This window comes from Miniopterus natalensis, chromosome 7 (genome assembly GCF_054644295.1).
Source record: "Miniopterus natalensis isolate mMinNat1 chromosome 7, mMinNat1.hap1, whole genome shotgun sequence".
NCBI lineage: Eukaryota > Metazoa > Chordata > Mammalia > Chiroptera > Miniopteridae > Miniopterus > Miniopterus natalensis.
This window is the reverse complement of record NC_142087.1, coordinates 7,801,239-7,822,109: the sequence shown is the minus strand read 5'-3', so window position 1 is coordinate 7,822,109 and position 20,871 is coordinate 7,801,239. Positions and strand designations below refer to the sequence as shown.

Genomic DNA, 20,871 nt, shown 5'->3' with positions numbered 1-20,871 from the left:
AATCCTAGCAGTTGATGTGGTTCATCAAACTGTAATTCTGAGTCATTGTCAAATATCAATGAGAAGCAGGTGGCACCCTGGGAAACCTCTGCACGCTTTGTTTGGGGGAGAGGAAAGGGTGGAGTGACACGTTTTGGCACTACAGGAAATGTTTTCACAAGTCCTAAAGGAAAATGAACAACTTTCTTGTCTCCCAGCAATAACCAACTGGAAAACAGAGAGAGTAAAAAAAATGCCCATTCACAATAGCCATAAACATACAGAATACTCAGCATTAAACTCAGTAAGAAATATGAAGGACTTGGCAATATGACGCTAGGGGCCATGTCAGTATGTTCACCATCTCTCTAAACCTACAGAGGTTCTAGCACAAGGCAGGTGCTTTGTAAGTATTTACTAAATCAAGAGGGTACATAACAGACCTGAGTAAGTGTAGTGAACATCATGTTCTTCAACTCTGCAAAGGTGTTGGTCCTACTCTACTAACTGTGTAAAAGCCAATCAAACTCCCAACAAACGGATACACAGATGTGTAAAATGTGTGTGTACACACACATATATAATTTTTTTTATAGTGGGGGACTGAAGTAGTTAGGGATAGATTAAAAAAGAATAATTCTGAAGTTCATCTGTAATAATATATGAGCAAAGGAATAGAAATATTGATCAAAAGAACAGAAAGGTTAGGGATACACCCAGCATATATAATATCTCAGTATATTTTATGGACAGTGTTTTAGATGAATGCGGGAAAAGATGGACTATTAAATAAATAGAAAATTAGACATATTTAGAAATAAACTAAATTAGACGCCCATTATATACCATTTATCAAAATTACAGGATTGAAGACTGCAATGTAAAAAACAAACACCACAGAAATCCTGTTAAAGATTATGAATTAACAAACCCATTTTATTCTTTTATCTTCCTCAGCGTCTAGTAAATTGATAGTAAAAGGATTTTTTAAAAATGCATAATAATATACTACCCCAAATAAACCCACAAACAGAGCAGAAAAAGTTATAACAAAATTCTGGAAGACAGAAAGTCAGCCAAGTGGTATTTAATTTAAAAAAAGCAGAATCCCAGGTGAGAAATAACATAATTTAATACTGCAGAATACCCAAAGGGATCAGGCATTTGTGACACCAGGTATCCCTGAAAATGGGGGTGCAAAGAGTCTAAAAACCAGGGGAACTGGTTGAATATCAGCCTACAGATCACCCACCTCATCCCTGAGAAGATTAAAACAGAAGACCTGTAACCCTCTCTACCCTAGAGGGTACCAACCACAGTTAAACATAGAAGTACTAGACTGAAAAAAGGGAAGAGTGACAGATATTGAGACCTCCCTACCCCTCTCCACCCTGCTTCCCCACAATCAGCTCCAGGTACAATCAAGTTCCCATCTTTTAGGCTGAAGAGAGAAAGGAACATCCAAAAATACTGACACTGGAGATTCCCCAATGAAATGGTCCATCTAGGTGGCTAGTATTTACATATGGAGGGTGAAGCCCAGAGCCAGCAAGCCTAGCCCACATACCCAGACCTTCCAATCAGTTAGATAGTGCCCACCATCTGATGGGTAAGACCAGACGTTGGAGGAAAGCCTCTGATCTGAAACACAGAGGCTCTGCTTCTGGTACGGAGGGGCAAGATCCTAACATATTAACCCTCAGCAAATGACAATCACAAAGCACAGACGAAATACAGACAACAAAACAAATGAACACAGAAACTTATCTGAGGGCCCTGGAAAGTTAAGGAAAGCAGGCAGATTTTGGACAGCAACAGAAACGTGTGGTTTTGATCAGAGGAGAAGCCACAATTATGATGGCAGAGGTGGCAGGACAGCTACAAATCTGATAAAAAGTCGCTGGAGTCTGCGGCAACCAGGACTGCCAGAGGGTAAGAAGACAACTCCAGAAAGTAGAAAGACAGAGAGGGTGTACCCCAAACTCTGGCTATAAACTCTACCTAAGACTCTGGCTAACCTATGACTCACATATGCTTGGGGCAGACTGAGAGTAGTCTGAGCTGAGGCTGAAGCTGCTACCTACCAGAGACATTGACAGAATTTGCATTTTGAGTCACATCTCATATAATGCCTCCAAATAAAAACCATCCACATCTTCACAGCAGTATAACAGAATCCTGAATCTCCACAACAAAATATTCACAATATCCATGGAAAAACCCAAAATTATGTAACATATAAATAGGAAAAATGTGACCCATTCTCAAGGGAAAAGCCAATAAACAGATGTCAAATCTAAAATACTACGATTATCAGACAAGAACTTCAAAACAGCTATTATAATTATTCTCCATAAAGTGAAGGAATATATGCAATGAATAAAAAGACAGGAAATCATAGCAGAAAAATGTCAAATTAAGAAACAAATGAAACGCTTAGAACTAAAATATAATCTGTATAATAAAGAAAGCATTGGATAGGCTTAATAAGAATGAAGGAAATAACAGAGAAAAGTGTCAGAGAAACTGAAGACAGATAAAATAAGAGAGAGAAAAAGGATTGAGGGGGAAAGAAAAAGACAGAACTAAGGACCTGTGGGGACAATATCAAAAGGTCAAACATACAGGTAATTGGAGTCTTACAAAGAAATGAAAGGCTGAGGCAAAAGGAAAAACAAAATAGAAAAAATAGTGATTCAAGTCCTCCCAAATTTGATGATACATGCTTACACATTCAAGAGGCTCAGTGAACTCTGCACAGGATGAATTCCACCCATCACAAACTGCTGAGAATCAAAAATCAAAGAAAATCTCACTAGACAGAGTAAAACAACACATTATATACAAGAAAATAGAGACTTAAATTACTGCAGAACTTCTCATCAGAAACAACTAGGGACAGAACATAGTCGAATAATACTTAAAGTGTTGAAAGAAAACCCTGGCTTGTTAGAGCAGTGGTTAGAGCATCAGCCTGTGCATCAAAGGATAGCTGGGTTGATTCCGGTAAAGGGCACATGCCTGGGTTGCAGGCTCACTCTCCAGCCCTGGTCTGGGTGCGTGCAGGAAGCAACCAATCGATGTGAGTCTCACATCGATGTTTCTCTTTCTCTCCTCTTCTCTTTTCTTCCCCTCTGCCCCCCTTCCACTCTCTCTCTCAATGGAAAAAATATCCTCAGGTGAGGATTTAAAAAAAAAAAAAAAGTATTGAGAGGAAAAAAAAATAAAAGCCAACCCAGAATTCTAATATAAAAGGCAGAGATATAAACAAACAAAAAGAGAATTTTGACTTATAGAAAACTGCAGGAAAAAACACACAATCTATCATGATTAATTTCAGAAAGATGAAAGAAGCCACTGCAGCTGTGAAATAACCAGTTGAATGCTATAAGAATAGAAAATTTAGAGAAGAAAATGCTCTAAGAAATTTAAAAATATAATTATACAAAGAAAACCTAGGGTTAAAGTTGGAAGAGAGAGTAAAGGAATTCTATCAGAAGATATAGCAAAATATAATGAGATGGAGAGTAAAGAGGAAAGAGAAAATCAGGTGATCAATCTAGAAGGTCTGACAAACAAATAACAGGAGTTCCACAAAGATAAAACAAAACAAAAAGAAATAATGAAAGACAAAATTCAAGAAAATTTCCCAGAGCTGAAGAACTTAGATTTCAGATCGGAAATAACTACTTAGTATGCAATTCAATGCATCTCATACAAAAAGCAGGTCATTGTAAAACTTCACAGCACTGGGACAAAGAGGATATATTAAAGCTGCTAAACAGAAAAAACCCAAAAAGTCACATACACAGAATGGGAATCAGAAGGGCTCTGAACTTCTAAACAGCAACCCTGGAAGCTAGAAGACAATGAACTAATAACCCTCCAAAATTCTGTGGGAAATGATTTCTAACTTATAATCTCAAACTCAGTCAAACTATTACTCAAGAATGAAAGTAGACTAAAAAAAACACCACCAAAACAAACATAAAAGAAACTAAAAAAAACCCACTTCAAAGTCTCAAAATTCACTTATCAGTCATCCTTTCTCAGAAGCTCCCAGAAGAGGTACATGGGATCCACCAAAAAGGAGATCTGATTCAAGTGGGAAGGAAAGAAACTTGTCAGCATGATGAAGGAAGGGAGATCACCGATGACAACTGTGTACTAGGCGGGAAGAGCAACTGGACAGAGGGGGCATGTTAAAAGGTCCCAGGAGAGATGGCCCTGAGAAGATGAAACTGATATGCTTGAACGCAACAAGAGGAGACTTAGACAACCAGGGTAAACTTTGGAGTTGAATTATAATAATTAAACAGAAAAATAAGCAATTAAAAAAAAGCTAAGTTTTAGTTTCAGGTAAAATAAAAATTGTGCAATAAGGAAATAACGGTACTACACGACTAAGTTGTAATTTAGCATTTACATAAGTCCTAATAAACACTGAACACTATACTAATCCAAAGTATTACACGGCATATAGGGAAATTGGGAGGACAGGAAGTTGCACACGTGGCATTTATGAGGGGAAGTGAAAGAAGATAAATACTCATCTTCCACAGTGAGAACAGGTAATACCTAAAACTGAAAAAAAAAAAAAAAAAAAAAAATCAAAGAATTATAACTATTAACATTTTTTTAGATATAGCTATAAATACCAAAAGAAATAGCATAAAGAATTTAAAGTAATTGTTTCTGGGGGTGGGAAAATTCAGGGGCCAGGCAGGGAGTAAATTAGGAAATGCAATTTTTCATAAGTCTAATAAAATAATTTGGCTCTTTAAGTTATGTGCATGCATAACTTTAATGAAAATAAAAACTGAATTAGGCCTGGCCAGTGTGGCTCAGTTGGTTGAGCGTTGTCCCATGCATCAAGAGGTTGCTGGTTCGATTTCCAGTCAGGGGACATGTCCGGGTTGTGACTCAATCTCCAGTACGGGGCGTGTAGGAGGCAGCTGATTGATGTTTCTCTCTCTCTCTCTCTCTCTCAAATCAATAAAAACATATTAAAAAAGAAACTGAATTAAAAAGAGAAAAGTAATGATGATATTAAGCCCAGAAGTACTCTGTTAGATGCTATCAGAATGAAGAAACCATAAAAGTAAATACTTCAGAATATTCATATGATTGCAATGGTTAACAGGTGAGTGAAGCCTATTTAAGCACATTAATTTAAGCATTTAAATTTATTTAAAGTTGTTTTAAGGTCAAGAGATTTGACTATTATAAAATTTAAAACTTCTACAAAAAAAATAAACATACAAAAACCCATATCCATAAGCAAAAAATCAAAAATAATACCGTGGAAGTATATATACCATATATATAGATATACATATAGATATAGATATACATATACATATATATTTTTTTAATGTCTTTATTGATTTCAGAGAGAGGAAAGGAGAGGGAGAGAGAGAGATACAAACATCAATGATGAGAGAGTCGTCACTAATCGGCTGCCTCCTACACGCCCCTGACTGGGGACCGAGCCTGCAACCCAAGCATGTGCCCTGACCTGGAATCGAACCTCGATCTCCTGGATCCTAGGTCGATGCTCAACCACTGAGCCATGACTGGCCGGGCTACTTCATATTCTCAAGTAAACAATTCTTATAAATTAATAAACAAAAAGACAAGGAGCAACAGAAAATGGAGAAAGAACATGAATAAACAATTCATAAGAAAAGAAATATAAATAAATAAGATACATGAAACATATTCACTCTCATTAATAATCAGAAATATAGCTCAGCTGGCGTGGCTCAGTGGTTGAGCGTCAACCTTGCACCAGAAGGTCGTCAATTGATTCTGGGTCGGGGCACATGCCAGGGTTGCGGGCTCGATCCTCAGTAGGGGGTGTGCAGGAGGCAGCCAATCGATAATGTTTCTCTCTTGTCCATGTTTCTATCTCTCTCTCCCTCTCCCTAAAATCAATAAAAACATACTTTAAAAAAAAAGTAGAAATACAAACTAAAACAAGAGACCATAATTTAAATATCTTTCTACAGGGGTTTTAAAAATATGTACCAAATGCTTTTAAAAATGTACATCAAAATTTGGCCTAAGGAAATAACTGGCAACATTCACAATGAATGTAAAGGATATTCAGAGTTCCTTAACATGCTGAAAAATTGAAAACAACCCATGAAGTAGAATAAGAATATCATGTAGATCACCAAAATTCTGTGGTAGAAAAATAATTAAAGAAAAAATTTTCATAATATATTAAATAAAAATGTGAGTTACAAAGTAGAATGTTTAAACAAATAAACAACAAAACTAAATATATGTATGCACAAAGAAAGAAATACTAAAAAGATAAACACCTAAGTCTGAATGGGGTCTTTGGGCAGGTGGTGGTGTTACATGTGCCTATAGTTTTTAAAAAACCCTGTAATACTTAAGTAATTTGAAAACAAAATGAACAATAAATGATAAATAAAAATAGCATAAAGGAAGCTAAATAAAGACACCCATACTTTGCAAAAGGGTGTTAATTATACTGTTACTTACTTTGGGGGGGGGGGGGATTTCTTTAAAAAACTGCAAGCTAGGAGTTGTTTTGTATATATTCCGAAGAATACAACAATATATCTATGAGAAGCAAGTGTTCTGGCAATGGGTTCCTCATCTAAAGTGAAGTCATCAAATATGAAACTACTTTACTAGTTTTTTTATTTATTCATTATAACTTTCTCAAAGGAAAAAAATAATACAAGTCTTAAGAATTCTTTACCTAAAAAACCTAGGGCTTGGAGACATTTTTTTACTGTCTAATCCAATTTCAAGGAATTACGTATATAAACGTTAAATGCCAGCATACCCCAAAGGTAAATTTGCCATTAATCCTCTTTCTAGAAATTACATATTATAAGAGCAAACAGAATTTTCAAGGACAAGAATATTTAAGACAACTGAGATCTGCTGATTTACTTTACGAAAACAAAAATTTCTTTTAAATTTGGCAACACCAAGACCAATAGTTTCCATGATCTTGAAAAGTCTTTTATCATTAAGAGTGTTTAAAAATCCATTTATCATCTTCAGATCACTGATGTATCCCAATGGCTAGAAATGAACAGTGCCTAATGTAACAAATACAGTGCCCACACTGAATCCAAATAATACCACTGACTTTCCACCTTCATGAGTAATAGACTTAGGATCAAGAAATTACAGGAGTTGGAACAAGAAAATAAACTGGGATGCCCCAGCTAGTGCATCATAAAAACCTTGAGAGGGTTTGCTGAAAAGGACATAAAATACTCCCAAATTATTTTCCTGAGTTGTCAGGTCACGCTCTTTTAGTAACCTGACACAGTGATGCTTTCGTCATCAATAAGGAAAACAACAAAAAAAGTAAACACATTATTTTTTTAACCTTCTCTTAATGCTGTTTGAATTGTTTCTTCCAACTAAGAAGAATATAAACAAACATGTAGAATATCGTTTTTAAGCAAAGCAAGGGCTGTACTTTATAAGCTATGAAATTCACTCTAGAGAGTTAAACTTGGAAATACTTGGTCATAAGATTTAACTCTGGAATTTAGTGAATCTTTAAGATTCCTTTTCTCCCGTTTTGAATGCTTTTTTGTTGTTGAAGCACAATTTCTGAATGAGTCAAAAGGTATCGAGGAAAAGGAAGTGCCTGCAGCATTTGACTCACTGCTCTGACACAAGTCTCACCTTCTCTGGATGAGATAATCTTCCAGGATATCAAGACAGCGCACCATCTGGGAGAAGATAAGCACTTTGTGGCCACCTGCAATCAGCTTAGGGAGCAGTTTATCAATCAGCACCAGCTTCCCTGCTGCCTGAATCATGGCCTGTAGCTGAAAGTCGGGAGCATCAGAGCTGTGGCTTTTCCGGAAATCTTCCAGAATTTTCTCCTCGGCCCCTGAAAAAAAAAAAGGAACAAAACTATTCCTTGCACAGACTATAAGGGTAAAAGCTGCTCTCTGCTTTACAGATCCTAGGAGAAATGAAGTAAATTCTTTGGTCCGGGACCAAGTCCAGTGAGGCAATGCTGTGTGTGCACCCCTGGTCTGTGCCCTCAGCAGAGGGCACAGCAGTGGCAGCAGGTACAGAGAACTCTAGTGCTTTGCTCTCCTGGGAAGTCTCACAAGGTAGAGAAAGGATTTGAGATACCAAGCTAACTTATGCAGGTAAAGAAAACGTCACAGAAAGCTGACAAAAAGACATATCTTTTAATGCCATAAAACTTAGCTATAAGCAAATCCAAGCCACATATTGATTTAAAATTTTACCAAAAAGCTTTATTTTAAACAAAAAGGCTCCAACATGTTCTTATTAAAATAGACAACTGTTCATTTATCTACAGAGTTTTAATCTCACTGCATCATGACCATTTACTCAACATGTGCAATGAAGTAGCACACGTCCCTGTCCCAACATGGAAAGTGTGGACTAAACCATAAGTAGGTAACGGACAGCAGATTGATGAGTAACATCTCCATCTTTGGATAGGCAGACAGCTTCAAAACTGGCTCTGTGTACTCATTAGACTGCTTAGCTAGATCCATCAACCTCTTTGGGAATGAGAATTCAATACCTAAGATCGCTGGTTATCAGGGGCCTTGTGGCAGAGGCCCACAGCCGGCCTCGGTTGCCCCGTGCTTCCCCCACTCACCGTTGATCAGGTAGGGATGGTTGCAGCACTTTCTCAGCTCCATCATAGTATTGATGAGGTTGGGCATGTTGTGCTGATTTGCCCCCTTGGTCAGGAAGGAAAAGTTCTTCTCCAGAATGGCCCGGTAGTACTTTTTCTGGATATTGGTCAGCTCTACTTCAATGATCGTCTCCTGTTTGGGAGCAAGGTTCTTTTCCACGTCATCTTTCAGCCGCCGAAGCATCATTGGTTTTAGGATAGACTGCAGTTTCTTCACCTGTCCAGGTAAATCCTGATTTAATGATTACTGGGGTATTGCAACCTTCATTACAATCTCTCAAGCATAGTACTGCAGTAGCAGACTAAATGAAAGATCATGACTGATCCCTGAACATGAGGCTGAAAGGAAAAAAGGGATCTAGTTTTCATTCACTAGCATTTACTGAGAAACTATGTGGCAACCTTACAAGATATAAAGAAAGAAAAACACAAAAGACAGTACCTATTTTCTAGCATGGAGAAAATAAACCTCTCTCCCTCTAACATGCACATATGTGCAGCAATTAAGTGAGGAATATTTAAGCCATGTTAAGAGGTACAAGTGACATATTATAAAGGGAAGACTTAGATGCTGAAAGAATAAAGTAAGAAGTAGAGGCAATCTGGGATGGGCAAAATGGATGAAGGTGGTCAAAGAGTAAACTTCCAGTTAGAAAATAAATGTGTCCCTAGGATGTACAGCATGGTGACCATAGTTAATAAGACTGTACTGTAAATTTGAAAGTTGCTAAGTAGATCTTAAAAGCTCTCATCACTACGGAAAATACTTGTCACTATGTGTGGTGATGGATGTTAACTAAACTAGACTTATTGTAGTGACCAGGGCTGGAGATTGAGCCTGAAACTGAAGTACATGCCTTAGACCAGAATCAAACCCGAGACCCTTCAGTCCACTAGCCAAACTGGCTAGGGTGAGGATGCATTTCTAATGGTCCAAAAATGGGGAGAGGGCTGGAGCTGGCTTCTGAAGGTACAATAGATACTGCACATGAATAAAAGTGGAATTCAGCTTGATTAGTCACTGATCTCAAAGTCTGACTTGCCACAAAAGTAGAAACAGACTGGAACCACAGAGTGTACCCTTGACATCTGTTAGTGAAATTCCCTAGCTTTCTCAGTCCCCAAATTCTCTGCCCCAACCCACTGTCACACCATTGCTAGATTAATTTAGCAGAACTAATTATGTCACTCCAGCAATCAAGGCCTTGTGTTGCTCCTCTAATGCCCAACGAATTCTTCAAACTGTCTTTCCAGGTCTTCCCACCATATAACCCTAAACCCCTCTGCCCTCACACTCCATAGTCATCCATCCTGTTTTCAGCTTACTCGAATTGATGCCCTATTCCTGAATAAATTCCATGTAATAAATAATAAATTCCCATTTTTCCTATGTAGTCACCATCTCTTCTCTCTCCACCTACTGAAAACTTACCAACTCTTCTAAGTCCCCTTTCAAACTGTAATCTCCTCCATGAAATCTTGCCTGATTTCCAAACAGATGTGACCTTTCTGTCTTATAAAGTCCCCAATTCTATTATTTGTTACTCTCGAGGCATTTAAACTTGTCTGGCTTATTTCTATAATCTCTAGTAGAGATTTCTACCCACAGTAGATAACTATTTATTAATGTCAATTGTTTTTGAATCAGCTTGGAGTCCAATAAGCCAGAATCAGAACTAGATCTTTGAAAACTGAGGAAGTTTAGTTGACGTGGACAAAGCTGGACTTACCAACTGCTCTAGTACATGACTGCCTTCTTTTCCTCACTGCTCTTGAGTATTTTGTTGTAATCAAAACATAAGCCTGGGAATATGTTGCAGATTATGTAGGAGGAAGGAGGAAAGATGAGGGAAACGAAAGAAAGCACCGTGATACTGAAATCAGAGCTATGAGCAAAATCATCGAACTTACATGTGAGATCAGTGAAAGCTAGCGGCCTGATATGTTAACATAAGATATTTTAGATGCTGCTTCATTCATTCTTTGGAGTAATAAGGACCGCTAATAATCAGCTTACCCTCCTCAACATAAACAAACAAATACATTAAATAAAGGATGTCAGGACTTGCTAACTCGTCCCTACCGTGGCTTCTTCTTTCCTTGACTGTCCCCTCAATCTTTCAGGCGCTGATTTACCTGTTCCTCTGTTTTCAGATCTCCAAATTCCTCCAAGAAAGCAGTCTCTGAAGGAAATTGTGATGGCTCCAGAAAATTGAGCAAACTGAAGAGCTCCTCCACAGAGTTCTGCAAGGGGGTCCCAGTGAGCAGCACTTTGTGTTCCTGTACAAATTAACGCTATATGATGAACAGTGTTTGAGTTCCCCAAACAGGATGTTTTGATAGGAAAATGAAGCCAGGGCATTCTGTGCTCAATTTGGGGCAATTCTATTTTGCTTTAATGAAAAGACAGGGTGGCAACAATTCATGGGAGTACAGTCAATAGACAGATCAGCCTTCCTTTCACATTACTAATTCCAGCAGCAATTTCATGTAAATGAAAGCAACCATTCATTCATTCATTCAATATTACTGAGTGCCTTCCTGCCACATATTGGGCACTGTGCCAAGACAATAGTGTTAAAAAGCCATCATCTTTGATACCAGATTATTCAGGGACCAAGAAACAAACCAGAACACCTTATATTTCCAGGTCGAACATTTCATTGGATTTAAGATTCCCCTGGGTCCCTTTGGGAATCAATCTATGGCAAAGGTCAAATTGCTAACCCAGTTCATAACTAAAAAACATTTGATTCCTGCACCATCACAGCTACAGAGAGCAAAAAGAAAACCTTGAGTAAGCAAGACTATGCACATGTAAACTACATGCAGAACAGCTAAAGAATGCTTCCTTCATGGCGAAGAAAAGCAACCTGTGTTCATGGGAAGAGCTTGCAACTCTCACCAGGGCCATGAGCTTTAGACCCTCCAGAAGTTTGCAGTTCCTGTTCTTCAACCTGTGGGCTTCATCGATGATCACACAGCTCCAGTGAATCTTCTTCAGCTCTGGGCAGTCTGCTAAGATCATCTCAAATGTTGTGATGACAACATGGAACTTGAAGACTCCTGAAAGGGGGTTTCCCTGAGGATGATAAAACAGCAGGCAAAGCTTTATGCCACGGCCACAGAATTCAGCTAATGGGCACCAGCTGGACTAGAGGAGAAAGCATTAGAAATGCTAGGACCTAGGTGAGTAGCCAATAAGCATTGCTCTTCCTCATCTGAGAAGAGAGAGAACATAAGAACAAACCAGCTCTTTAGACAAGAGACAGACCTTATTACATGGATGTAACAGAAGCAAGACAGCACGTGCCCTCACAAAGGTGAGACAGATGAGCAATACGGAAGGCACAGCAAGGAAGCTTTTTATTTATTAATTGCCAGGATAAGGAAAGCAGATGGGTGGTGATTCACGTATTTCAGTCAGGAGTCTGTCTAAACCATGCATAGCTTGAACACCCAAGGAAACCTTCTCTGCTACTTTTCACATACAATTAATTTCAACTTGTAACTTGGGTTCTAGCATAGATTCAAAGTAAAGATCTTGATTCACCTGGGACAGGTGCTACCAAGCAGGGCACATCTTTGTCTTTTAGCCTGTCTCAGTGCTGCCTTCACATTTAAAGAACAGAGCTGCATCAGGCTAGAGCACACCATAAATTTCTTCCAAGTGTCTCCTGCTGACTATGAAGCTCCTGGCGGGCTTTCCCCTGATTAGATTCATTTAATTTTCACCTTGATTAATTATAAAATCCAGTGCCCAGGACAAGAATACAAGCAAATTTGGCTAAGTGCGTATACTTAACAAAAGCTTTTAAAGACTTATATTGCGCTTTTAACAATTTGAATGCTGTTTTCTCGTTATCCTTCCCTGTCAGACCTGTGAACCTCCTCTCCAAACTCCATTCTCTATATACTAATCCTTCTGCTCACTTTCTTCACTGAGCACATAATGATTCAGATAATATTTTTGCATGTAAAAATAACTTCATAAGCTAACCCAGAAGCTAAGCTTTCAGAGTCCTAAAAAGAGCCTCTGGTGTATCTCAGGGAATGGAAAGCATGCCCTATAATTCTGTGTTTTATCATAAATTAAACTACCAGGGAGGAGGAAAAAGTCTGCCTCAATAAGCATATGACTGATTCTACAAAGTCAGTCAACAGCAACCCAAGGCAAAAGGCACTACAATTCCAGAAGACAAGTAATGGAAATGCTGTTCTCAACTACGACATCGGGGTGTCACGGGGTCTCTGTGGTCTCTGTGAGGCTCACCTGCGCATCTCTGTACACCATCTCATACTGCTGGATCATCTGCCTGCTGATCTGGCTGCCGTGGTACACAATGGCATTCATCTCTGTCCACGTCCGAAACTCCCGCTCCCAGTTGGTGATAGTGGAGAGAGGGGCGATGATGAGGAAAGGGCCATGGACTCCCCTAAGGAATATTTCTGAAAGGAATGTGATGGACTGGATGGTCTTCCCAAGGCCCATCTCATCAGCTAAAATACAGTTTTTTCTGCAGAGAGTAAGAAACACAGGTAATTCATCATCAGTAGAGAAAAGAGGTAGAGGTTGGTTATAACTAAAAAGATACTTCAGAAGCATACCTTGGCCTATACGTGAAGGTCAGTGATGGCCTAACTGGCATTTTCCAGAGATGCAACTGAGGCAAATTTTTATTATTATTAGTCATACCCTGCCTACTTCCAAAAAGGAACTATGGCAGCTTGTGAGAAAATACATTAATTGGGTCCATTTAAATAGAAACTAAAAACCCTAAAAATTAAAATATTAGAGAACAAAAATATGCCTCAAACTAAAGCCAGTTTCTGTACCTAACAGACTTTATGGAAGCCAAGGCAAAAATAAAATGATAAGTTGCATGACTCTCACTGTCTATCATTTGTGTTATCAAAGGACAATCTTACCCCACATAATAAATTCCTCATCAAAGTAAAAATGATCCAGGGTCACAGATTGCACAGAGCCATGACACTCGAAGAAAGGGTGCGGCCCACATCCGGTCTCACCCCTCACTGCACAGATGCGACCTCAGGCCTGGAAAGCCCCACTCCAAGCTGTTCTCTGAGGGGCGCTGTGAATAAGGGCAGGGACTGCGCCAGGACACTCTCCAGTCCTGCCTTGGTGTGTGTTCCATTGCAACATGCTGTCTTTAAAATCGACACTAGGGGGACATTCCAGAGAGTTAAGAAAAATCTCAACCCATCTTTCTCAAATTTCATCTGCTTCATCAAATTCTGACAGGAACTAAAGCACAAACTGAGCATGACAGCACAAGTCCAGAACACCTACAACTCAAACAAGTAGTGGAGTTGGGGCTAGAATCCAGATCTACTCCCTTTTAAAGCCAACCTTTGCTGAAGACTTAAGAGATAGAAAACATGCTTAAAGAATCTTTTGATCATAACAACCTAGGTAGAGCTTAACCCTTTGGCTAGACCAGCAGAATTTTTTAAAAAGCATGAAGTCAACAATGTGCAGAGACCATTCCTTTTGTTTGGAGAAATACCTGACGTAAAAATAAAGTCCTGGTATGATGAACGTGCAAGGAGCACAGCCTAAACCAGTGGCCGCGCTGCACTCCCTCAGCACTCTGCTGCTGTTAGTCTATGCGGGCCCAGGCAGCAGTCCACCTCCAGGTACAAAGACTTGGTAAGGAAATCATCCATGAAGACAGGAAGGGTTCTGGACCCTCACCTGTTATACCAGTTAAACAGAAGCCAGTTCATCCCCTCCAGCTGGTACTCCCGGAGCTGGTTACTGTTCTTATACTCGCGAGACTTCTCGAGTTTTTGCCAGGAGTCTGAAGCAGGTCGCTCCTAGTGGGGAAAGAGCAGAAAGCACAACTTGTGGAGAATGATGTTTTAGAGGCAAAACCCAAATAGGAACACAGAATAACAGTGGGGAAGGTGGTCAATCTCAAAACATGGCACTAAAGCTGGCTTCACACTGCAGTGGCAATTTTCTCATTAATGTGCAGGCCCTACATTTTCTAGGTTTCACTGGATTAAACTAAGAATACCTTGGTAAAATTTGCAAATAATTAATGAAGAGAAACAGGCCCATCTAAAATCTTATACGTGTTATATTGTTTTACTTAGACTCTTAGATGTCACTCCCAATTACATTCCAATTTCCCTGTAAGCCAGTATTAGTGAAATTAGCTTTCTCTTTATTTCTACAGACAGAGTCTCTTTCTTTGTGCCTGTGTTAGCAGTTCAGGAAAGTATAGTGGGTCAAATATTTTGATTAGTTTCTAGAGTCAGGACATCAGGTAAAAAGCCTGTATAATCAAAATTGCAAATTCCTTAAATTCTCCATAAACACAATAGCAGTCTTATTACTTTGTCTTTCCATATGAAACACCAATCTCTACATATAACTGATAGATTACCACATGCTTAATTTCAGGGAGAACTTGGAGAGATTCAAATTCTTTAACTTTAGCAGGATCCACATCTTCCTCTAGCTCCCATGTGCTTTCTTCGTAAGGCAGTGAGCACCACTTCACCAGATAATGTGTCACTTCCTGGAGGGAAAAGGGAGAGAAACTTATGTTGTTTCTACTAGATTAAAGGAGTCGACCACAATCTGGCTGACCCCTGGAAACCCACCTTACAATACAACACACCAATGGGATTAAAACAAACACCACATGTTAATAAAACAAGCAAAAGATGACGTAAGAAGGGAAGACACTTTAGGAGAGTCAACGTAGCGAAATACCCACCTCTCCCGTCTCTGCATCCTTGGTGTGGGCCACCTCCAAGATGCGATCAACTTCTACATAGTCTGGGTTGAACAAGTCTTCATCAGGCTAATGCAAACAGGGGAGAAGAGTTTAAAAGTGTCCTCCTGCCCTCAAATCCGTCTTCCAGTGTTTTACCTTTAAGTGACCCCCTACTCTGGGCCCTATGAGGAAATGCATGAAATGGTTCCCCTGAGAATAAAAGTCACCTCACATACACTCTTCAATATCCTAAATCCTGCTCTCCATGACTAAACTGAAAAGAATCAACTACATGTCACAGGCTGCCCCACGACCAGGGGAAGACTTTTCTCCTGGTCACTGCAGTACTGTGCAAAAATCAGCACAAAGAGGATGCCCTTTTATTACCGTTCCTTGTTCCAAAGATAACCCTTGGAAACTCACAATTACGGTTTCTTTTTCTTCTTAATACCAACAGTAATAGCTAACATTGGAAGGAAGCATGAGGGGAGCTTCTGGGGTACAGATAATGTTCTATTTCCTGATCTAGGTGGTAGTTACACAGATGTGTTTATTTTGTAAAAATTCACTGAGCTGTACTCTTAGGATCTGTTTATCTTTATGCATATTATGCTTCAAAAAAGGGTACTTACAAAACAATAATAATCAGCACTTAGACATTTAATGTGTGTCTGCAGTTATGCTAAATGCTTTCACTTAAGTCTCAAAACTACTTTATGGAGTAATTACTTTACAGATGAGAAAACTCACTCAGAGAGGCTAAGTAACATGACCAAGGAACACAGAGCTGTGAGAACTGGAATGTTACCCAGGTTTCTTACCCAGGAGCCCTCCTCCTGGACTGCTGGAATGTTCTTATGGCCCCTTAAGCTGGAAGGCATGTTATGTGCTATCTAGTTTCATCTTCTAATCAATGCAGGAATACTTCTCATAGCATTCCTGGCAAATCCACACTGATTCAATTATTCCCATGTTCAGGAATATACTGCACTCTAAGACCTGACCCGCTGCCAGGGCAGTTTTACCTCTGCCTGCTCAGCAATAGCAGCATGATCTTTCTTGTTATTACTATTAAATTACAGCCTAATTTCCATCCTGTAACTGACTCATTGATGTGAACTGCCTCCTCTGCAGCAGCGGTGACCAAGTTGATTCTCTCCTCTCTGGGCTGCTCTTCAATAATCTCCTCGCTATCTGGGTTAACTGACACCAGGTGACCAAATGTCCTTCAGATGCTTTAATGTTTCCAGACCCATAATGATGCAGAGCTAATGTGGGACAGAGATGATGGGTCAGGCACCGTGCTAAGCACTTCTGTAAACACTGTGTCACTTAATCCTCCCAGGTCCTCTGCAAGGTTGATACTATTAGGAATTCTGATTTAACACAGGTGAATCTGAAGGAGGTTATACAAGGGGCCCAAGGTGTGAGTGTGTGTATGTATAAGAGGAATAGTTTGACTCCAGAGCCCAGGCTCCTAGCACCATACAGTCTGCTTTCCACCTTTGCTCTCAATCACTCAGCTATGCCTTGATCCCTTTACCACCATCACAGTCCTCCTGAGGCTACCCTCAGGTTTTGCAGAGCCTGTCACTGAATCCTGGTACCCAAAAATAAACATAACTCTTAGGAATGAAAACAGCAAGGCACAGCAGGACTGTTCTATTGGTGCAGTGTAGGATTAATGCTGCTTTTTAAGCAGCCACACCCTACTCTTGGCTTATGGCAAACTTGTAATTAAACTGGCAACATCTTTTCTCTCTAGAACTGCTATCCAGTCGTTCTTCCCACTCCAAGTTGTAAAGATCTTTAAATACAAATGTGTAACATTACATTTTACTGCCATATTTCACTCATCCTGGCCTGAACTTTGCCTTTGTCATTTATTTTCCCAGCACTGGGTCTGGTTTTCAGGAAGAATTAGGGTTTTAGTTAGAATGCCTCCACCTCTATGGAGTATGGGAACTCGAGTCTCTCAAGCCAGAGTCTCCTTCACAAGACCACCCTCTCCCCTGGATACCTCCTAAAGTGCCTAGAAATAACAGATATGAAGACGTTCTATTCAAAACTAAGTTATTATTTATTTTGTAAGAATATAACTTATCTGAGTTACTAATAAAAATGTTAAATAGGTCAAAACCAAAGACAATGTAATAGGAACTACTACCTACTATTACTCCTTAATTTCATGATGTCCTCCAACCTTCTCAAAGGCCTTTCCTTCCCACAAGAATATGAACTGTTGCTACAGTATTTCTGTAAATCCAACACAATTTCCTCTCTCTATATTCCCAACCAAGGAAAACTCAATCCCTTGAGAATATATCAGAAAATAAACAAATGGAGCTTTGAAGGCTATATTAAGAAGCTTGGACCTTATTTCAAGAAAATGGGAAATGCTGAAGGTACTGGAGCAGGGTAATGAACAGCATAGGTCAAAACATCCTCACTTCCCTGAGAACAGCCAAATAACTACTGAGCACTGACCCTGTGCCTAGTACCAGGGATAGAAATATGAGGAAGACATGGGCCCTGTCTGCTGCATAGGGCTCATAATGGAAGATACAGACAAGTTGTAAACACTGCAAATACTTGCTAAAATAGAGGTGTGAAAAAAATGTTCCAAGAACAGAGGGAGAGTATCCAAAGGGGCTTCAAGATGGTTTTCTAATTCTAGTTGTCACCTTCCTTTCCCCAATTCTCTACCAGAGGAACACTGCCATGAAAACAGTTTTCACAGGCCTCAGAACAACTACAGGGAGGGCTGGGCCAAATGTTAAGGCTAAAGAGGAAGAACCCTACATTGGGAAAAGGAGAATGCTTATTTTTATTATCCGAAAATAGTTTTTTGTCACTTGAAGAAAAAGATTACAACATGAATAATGAATTGGTAAGTATATGCAGCAGTTTACTATAATTTGGTGGCTTCTGAGTGTACTCGTAAGGTCTAGTACTTATGACTACATTTTAAGAATAATTTTTATTGCTTCCTTCAAAAGTTATCTAAATAAAACTAAAAATACTACGTTATAAATAAGAAAATAAAAATTACCACAATCCCATCACCAGAGAAGTCCTTTTCTGTCATTAACTGTTCTCCAACATCATTTTTACCGTCTGCCAGTACTCCCATTCTGTGGGCTATATCATAATTTACAGATATCTATTACCTAACACTTGGTTTTCAACTTTTCACCAATATAAATGTTTTTCTTTGTTAAATCTTTGCACAAAGGCTTGATAGCTTCCTTAAAATAAATGACAGAATTAGAGTTGCTGGGACAGAGGACAAGCACATCTTGAGACATTTGATGTCTGCTGTCACACTGTTCTTCACCCAGGTCATACAACATGATGCTCCCACCCAGTGATGTACGAGTGTCTCTTCCCTACACCCTTACCAGCAAAGGATAATATTTATTTTTATAATCTTCAATATTTGATATGGAAAAACTAGAAGATTCCCATTTTAATTTACATTCCTTTGACTATTAGTGAAATTTACTACATTTTTGTATGGTTAATTTGTCCATTTTTTTCTATTTGGGGTTTTATATTTTTCTTAAGTAATTATAGGAGCATTTCTTACTAAACTATTGGTCATATGTATATGTGTGTATATAATGTGTGTGTATGTATAAAAATATAAATAGGAAGGTTCTCATATTAGATAAAAATGTATACTGTGTATGTATGTATGCATGAATGCATATCATTGGAAAATATGTATATATAACGCATATACATATTTTCTAATTACTATGTATGTATGTGTATATGCATATAATCAGGAAATATGTATATATACATACTACTTAATGTATCTATACATTTTCTAATGTACAGATACTGTAGGTTTGACATTCAAATCCACCAATCCTTCCTCTTGCTATAGGCAGCAAACTTAGAAACTCCTATTTTCTAGCCTTTTGGCTTTGTTTTATCTTTTACATTCAAACTTTGGGTCCTTTTGGAATCACCTTTGGGGGTGGGGAGGTGAAAGAACTGTGCACATTCCTCTTGCCTAGCTGTATACTGGTATTCTGACAAGACACATGCTCTTACGGGCTGTCAGTTTGTAAGGTTTGCTCCTCATACCTCGGTGGATCACTTGTTTTCTATGGCTGAAATATGGACTAGTTTTGCTATAAATTGGTGCACACTTAACAATTTGACTTGAGCAACAGATCTGCACAAAACTTCAATTTAAAGAAACTTATGCCCAATATTTAGTTCTGCAAGAAAAGCAGTGGTCAGATTAGTCAGTAAATATTGCGTCACCTCAGTAAAAATGTGCTTCATCTGGGCTTGTTTATTCCTAAATCGCTTGATCTTCTGCGCAATGCGAGGATCCTTTTCGAGCTCTTCCATCGTGGCCCATTTACAATGTAAATAGGAACTATCCAACGACACAAATGGTGAGACAAGAACGTAACCAGCAAGTCACTGAGCTTTAAAGTGTTTCAATAAACAGAGTAACCATCTAACACAGAAGCATCCAAGTGGTTTGCTGTGCAATTGCTGGAGACTGGGCCTAGAAGGGCTTTGCCCTTAAGGGCAGATACAGGAGAAACAATGCAGCAATTACAAGCCATGAGCATTCTGCAGCTTCCACAGAAACTGGCTGAGAACAGAGGGAGGGCAGATGTAGGCAGCCTATCATTACAGTTAGTGAAAGTGGGCATGTAACAGAGAACTAAAGAAAAATGCAAGAGGGGGGAAAAGTATAGGCTACAAGATCAGTGGTTTTCTACCCAGGTGGAAATGAGAATCACACAGGGCGTTTTTAAAAACACATCAATTCTTGGGACCTACTCCCAGGGTCTGAGTCAACAGGTCTTGAGTGGAGCTAGGGCTGCAGTAGTTTTAAAGCTCTCAGGTGATTCTATGTGCAGCCAAAGTTGAGCACTACCACCTAAGGTGAACCTGAGTCAACTAACTGTGGGTCATGCCTTAGGGGCCATTCTTGGGAAATATAGAAAATAATGTGATAGGGAAAGGAAGTTTTATTCATATGAAATTCAAATACAAATAATACATTAAATAGACTTACAAATTTCTATACTTAACGTAGAATAGCTCCAAGTCAAATGGGGGTTCTCCTGGGTGAACCTGTAACCAAGAGCAAGCAGTTAATCAGCCCAGATCCCTGTAGATCACCTTTATATGCCAAAGAAAACAGGTAAATAACACATCTGCCTTGTCTTAATACAGATTTCTCGGGGATATTTTCATTTTTCCAGGTAATTTTCTGACAGCTACTGAGCAGGGTTATCAAGGCTGACTACACAGCTAGCTATAAGGTAAAGGAGAAAAAATGATCTTTCCGGTGCCTTCCAAGGTCCAGGGTGGCACAGCCTTCAGCTGATAAATGCAAACTGGCGCAGGACTCTGAGACCCATCGGGAGCAGAGTCTAGGCAGAAGTAAGAACATGTACTATCTCTGGA

General features: G+C 39.1%; 1 protein-coding gene across 1 annotated transcript in view; it reads right to left on the bottom strand.

Annotated features, from left to right (window-relative positions):
- The window catches only part of CHD6 (chromodomain helicase DNA binding protein 6), a 169,849-nt gene that overhangs the window by 65,784 nt on the left and 83,194 nt on the right, over positions 1-20,871 (bottom strand). The window contains exons 7-16 of the mRNA XM_016219329.2: positions 20,477-20,535; positions 19,705-19,822; positions 15,424-15,510; positions 15,088-15,222; positions 14,391-14,512; positions 12,945-13,188; positions 11,577-11,753; positions 10,808-10,951; positions 8,633-8,888; positions 7,669-7,879 (exon numbers count right to left, since the gene is read on the bottom strand). Of these exons, the coding sequence (XP_016074815.2) occupies positions 7,669-7,879; positions 8,633-8,888; positions 10,808-10,951; positions 11,577-11,753; positions 12,945-13,188; positions 14,391-14,512; positions 15,088-15,222; positions 15,424-15,510; positions 19,705-19,822; positions 20,477-20,535 (1,553 nt within the window). The remainder of the gene's footprint in view (positions 1-7,668; positions 7,880-8,632; positions 8,889-10,807; positions 10,952-11,576; positions 11,754-12,944; positions 13,189-14,390; positions 14,513-15,087; positions 15,223-15,423; positions 15,511-19,704; positions 19,823-20,476; positions 20,536-20,871) is intronic.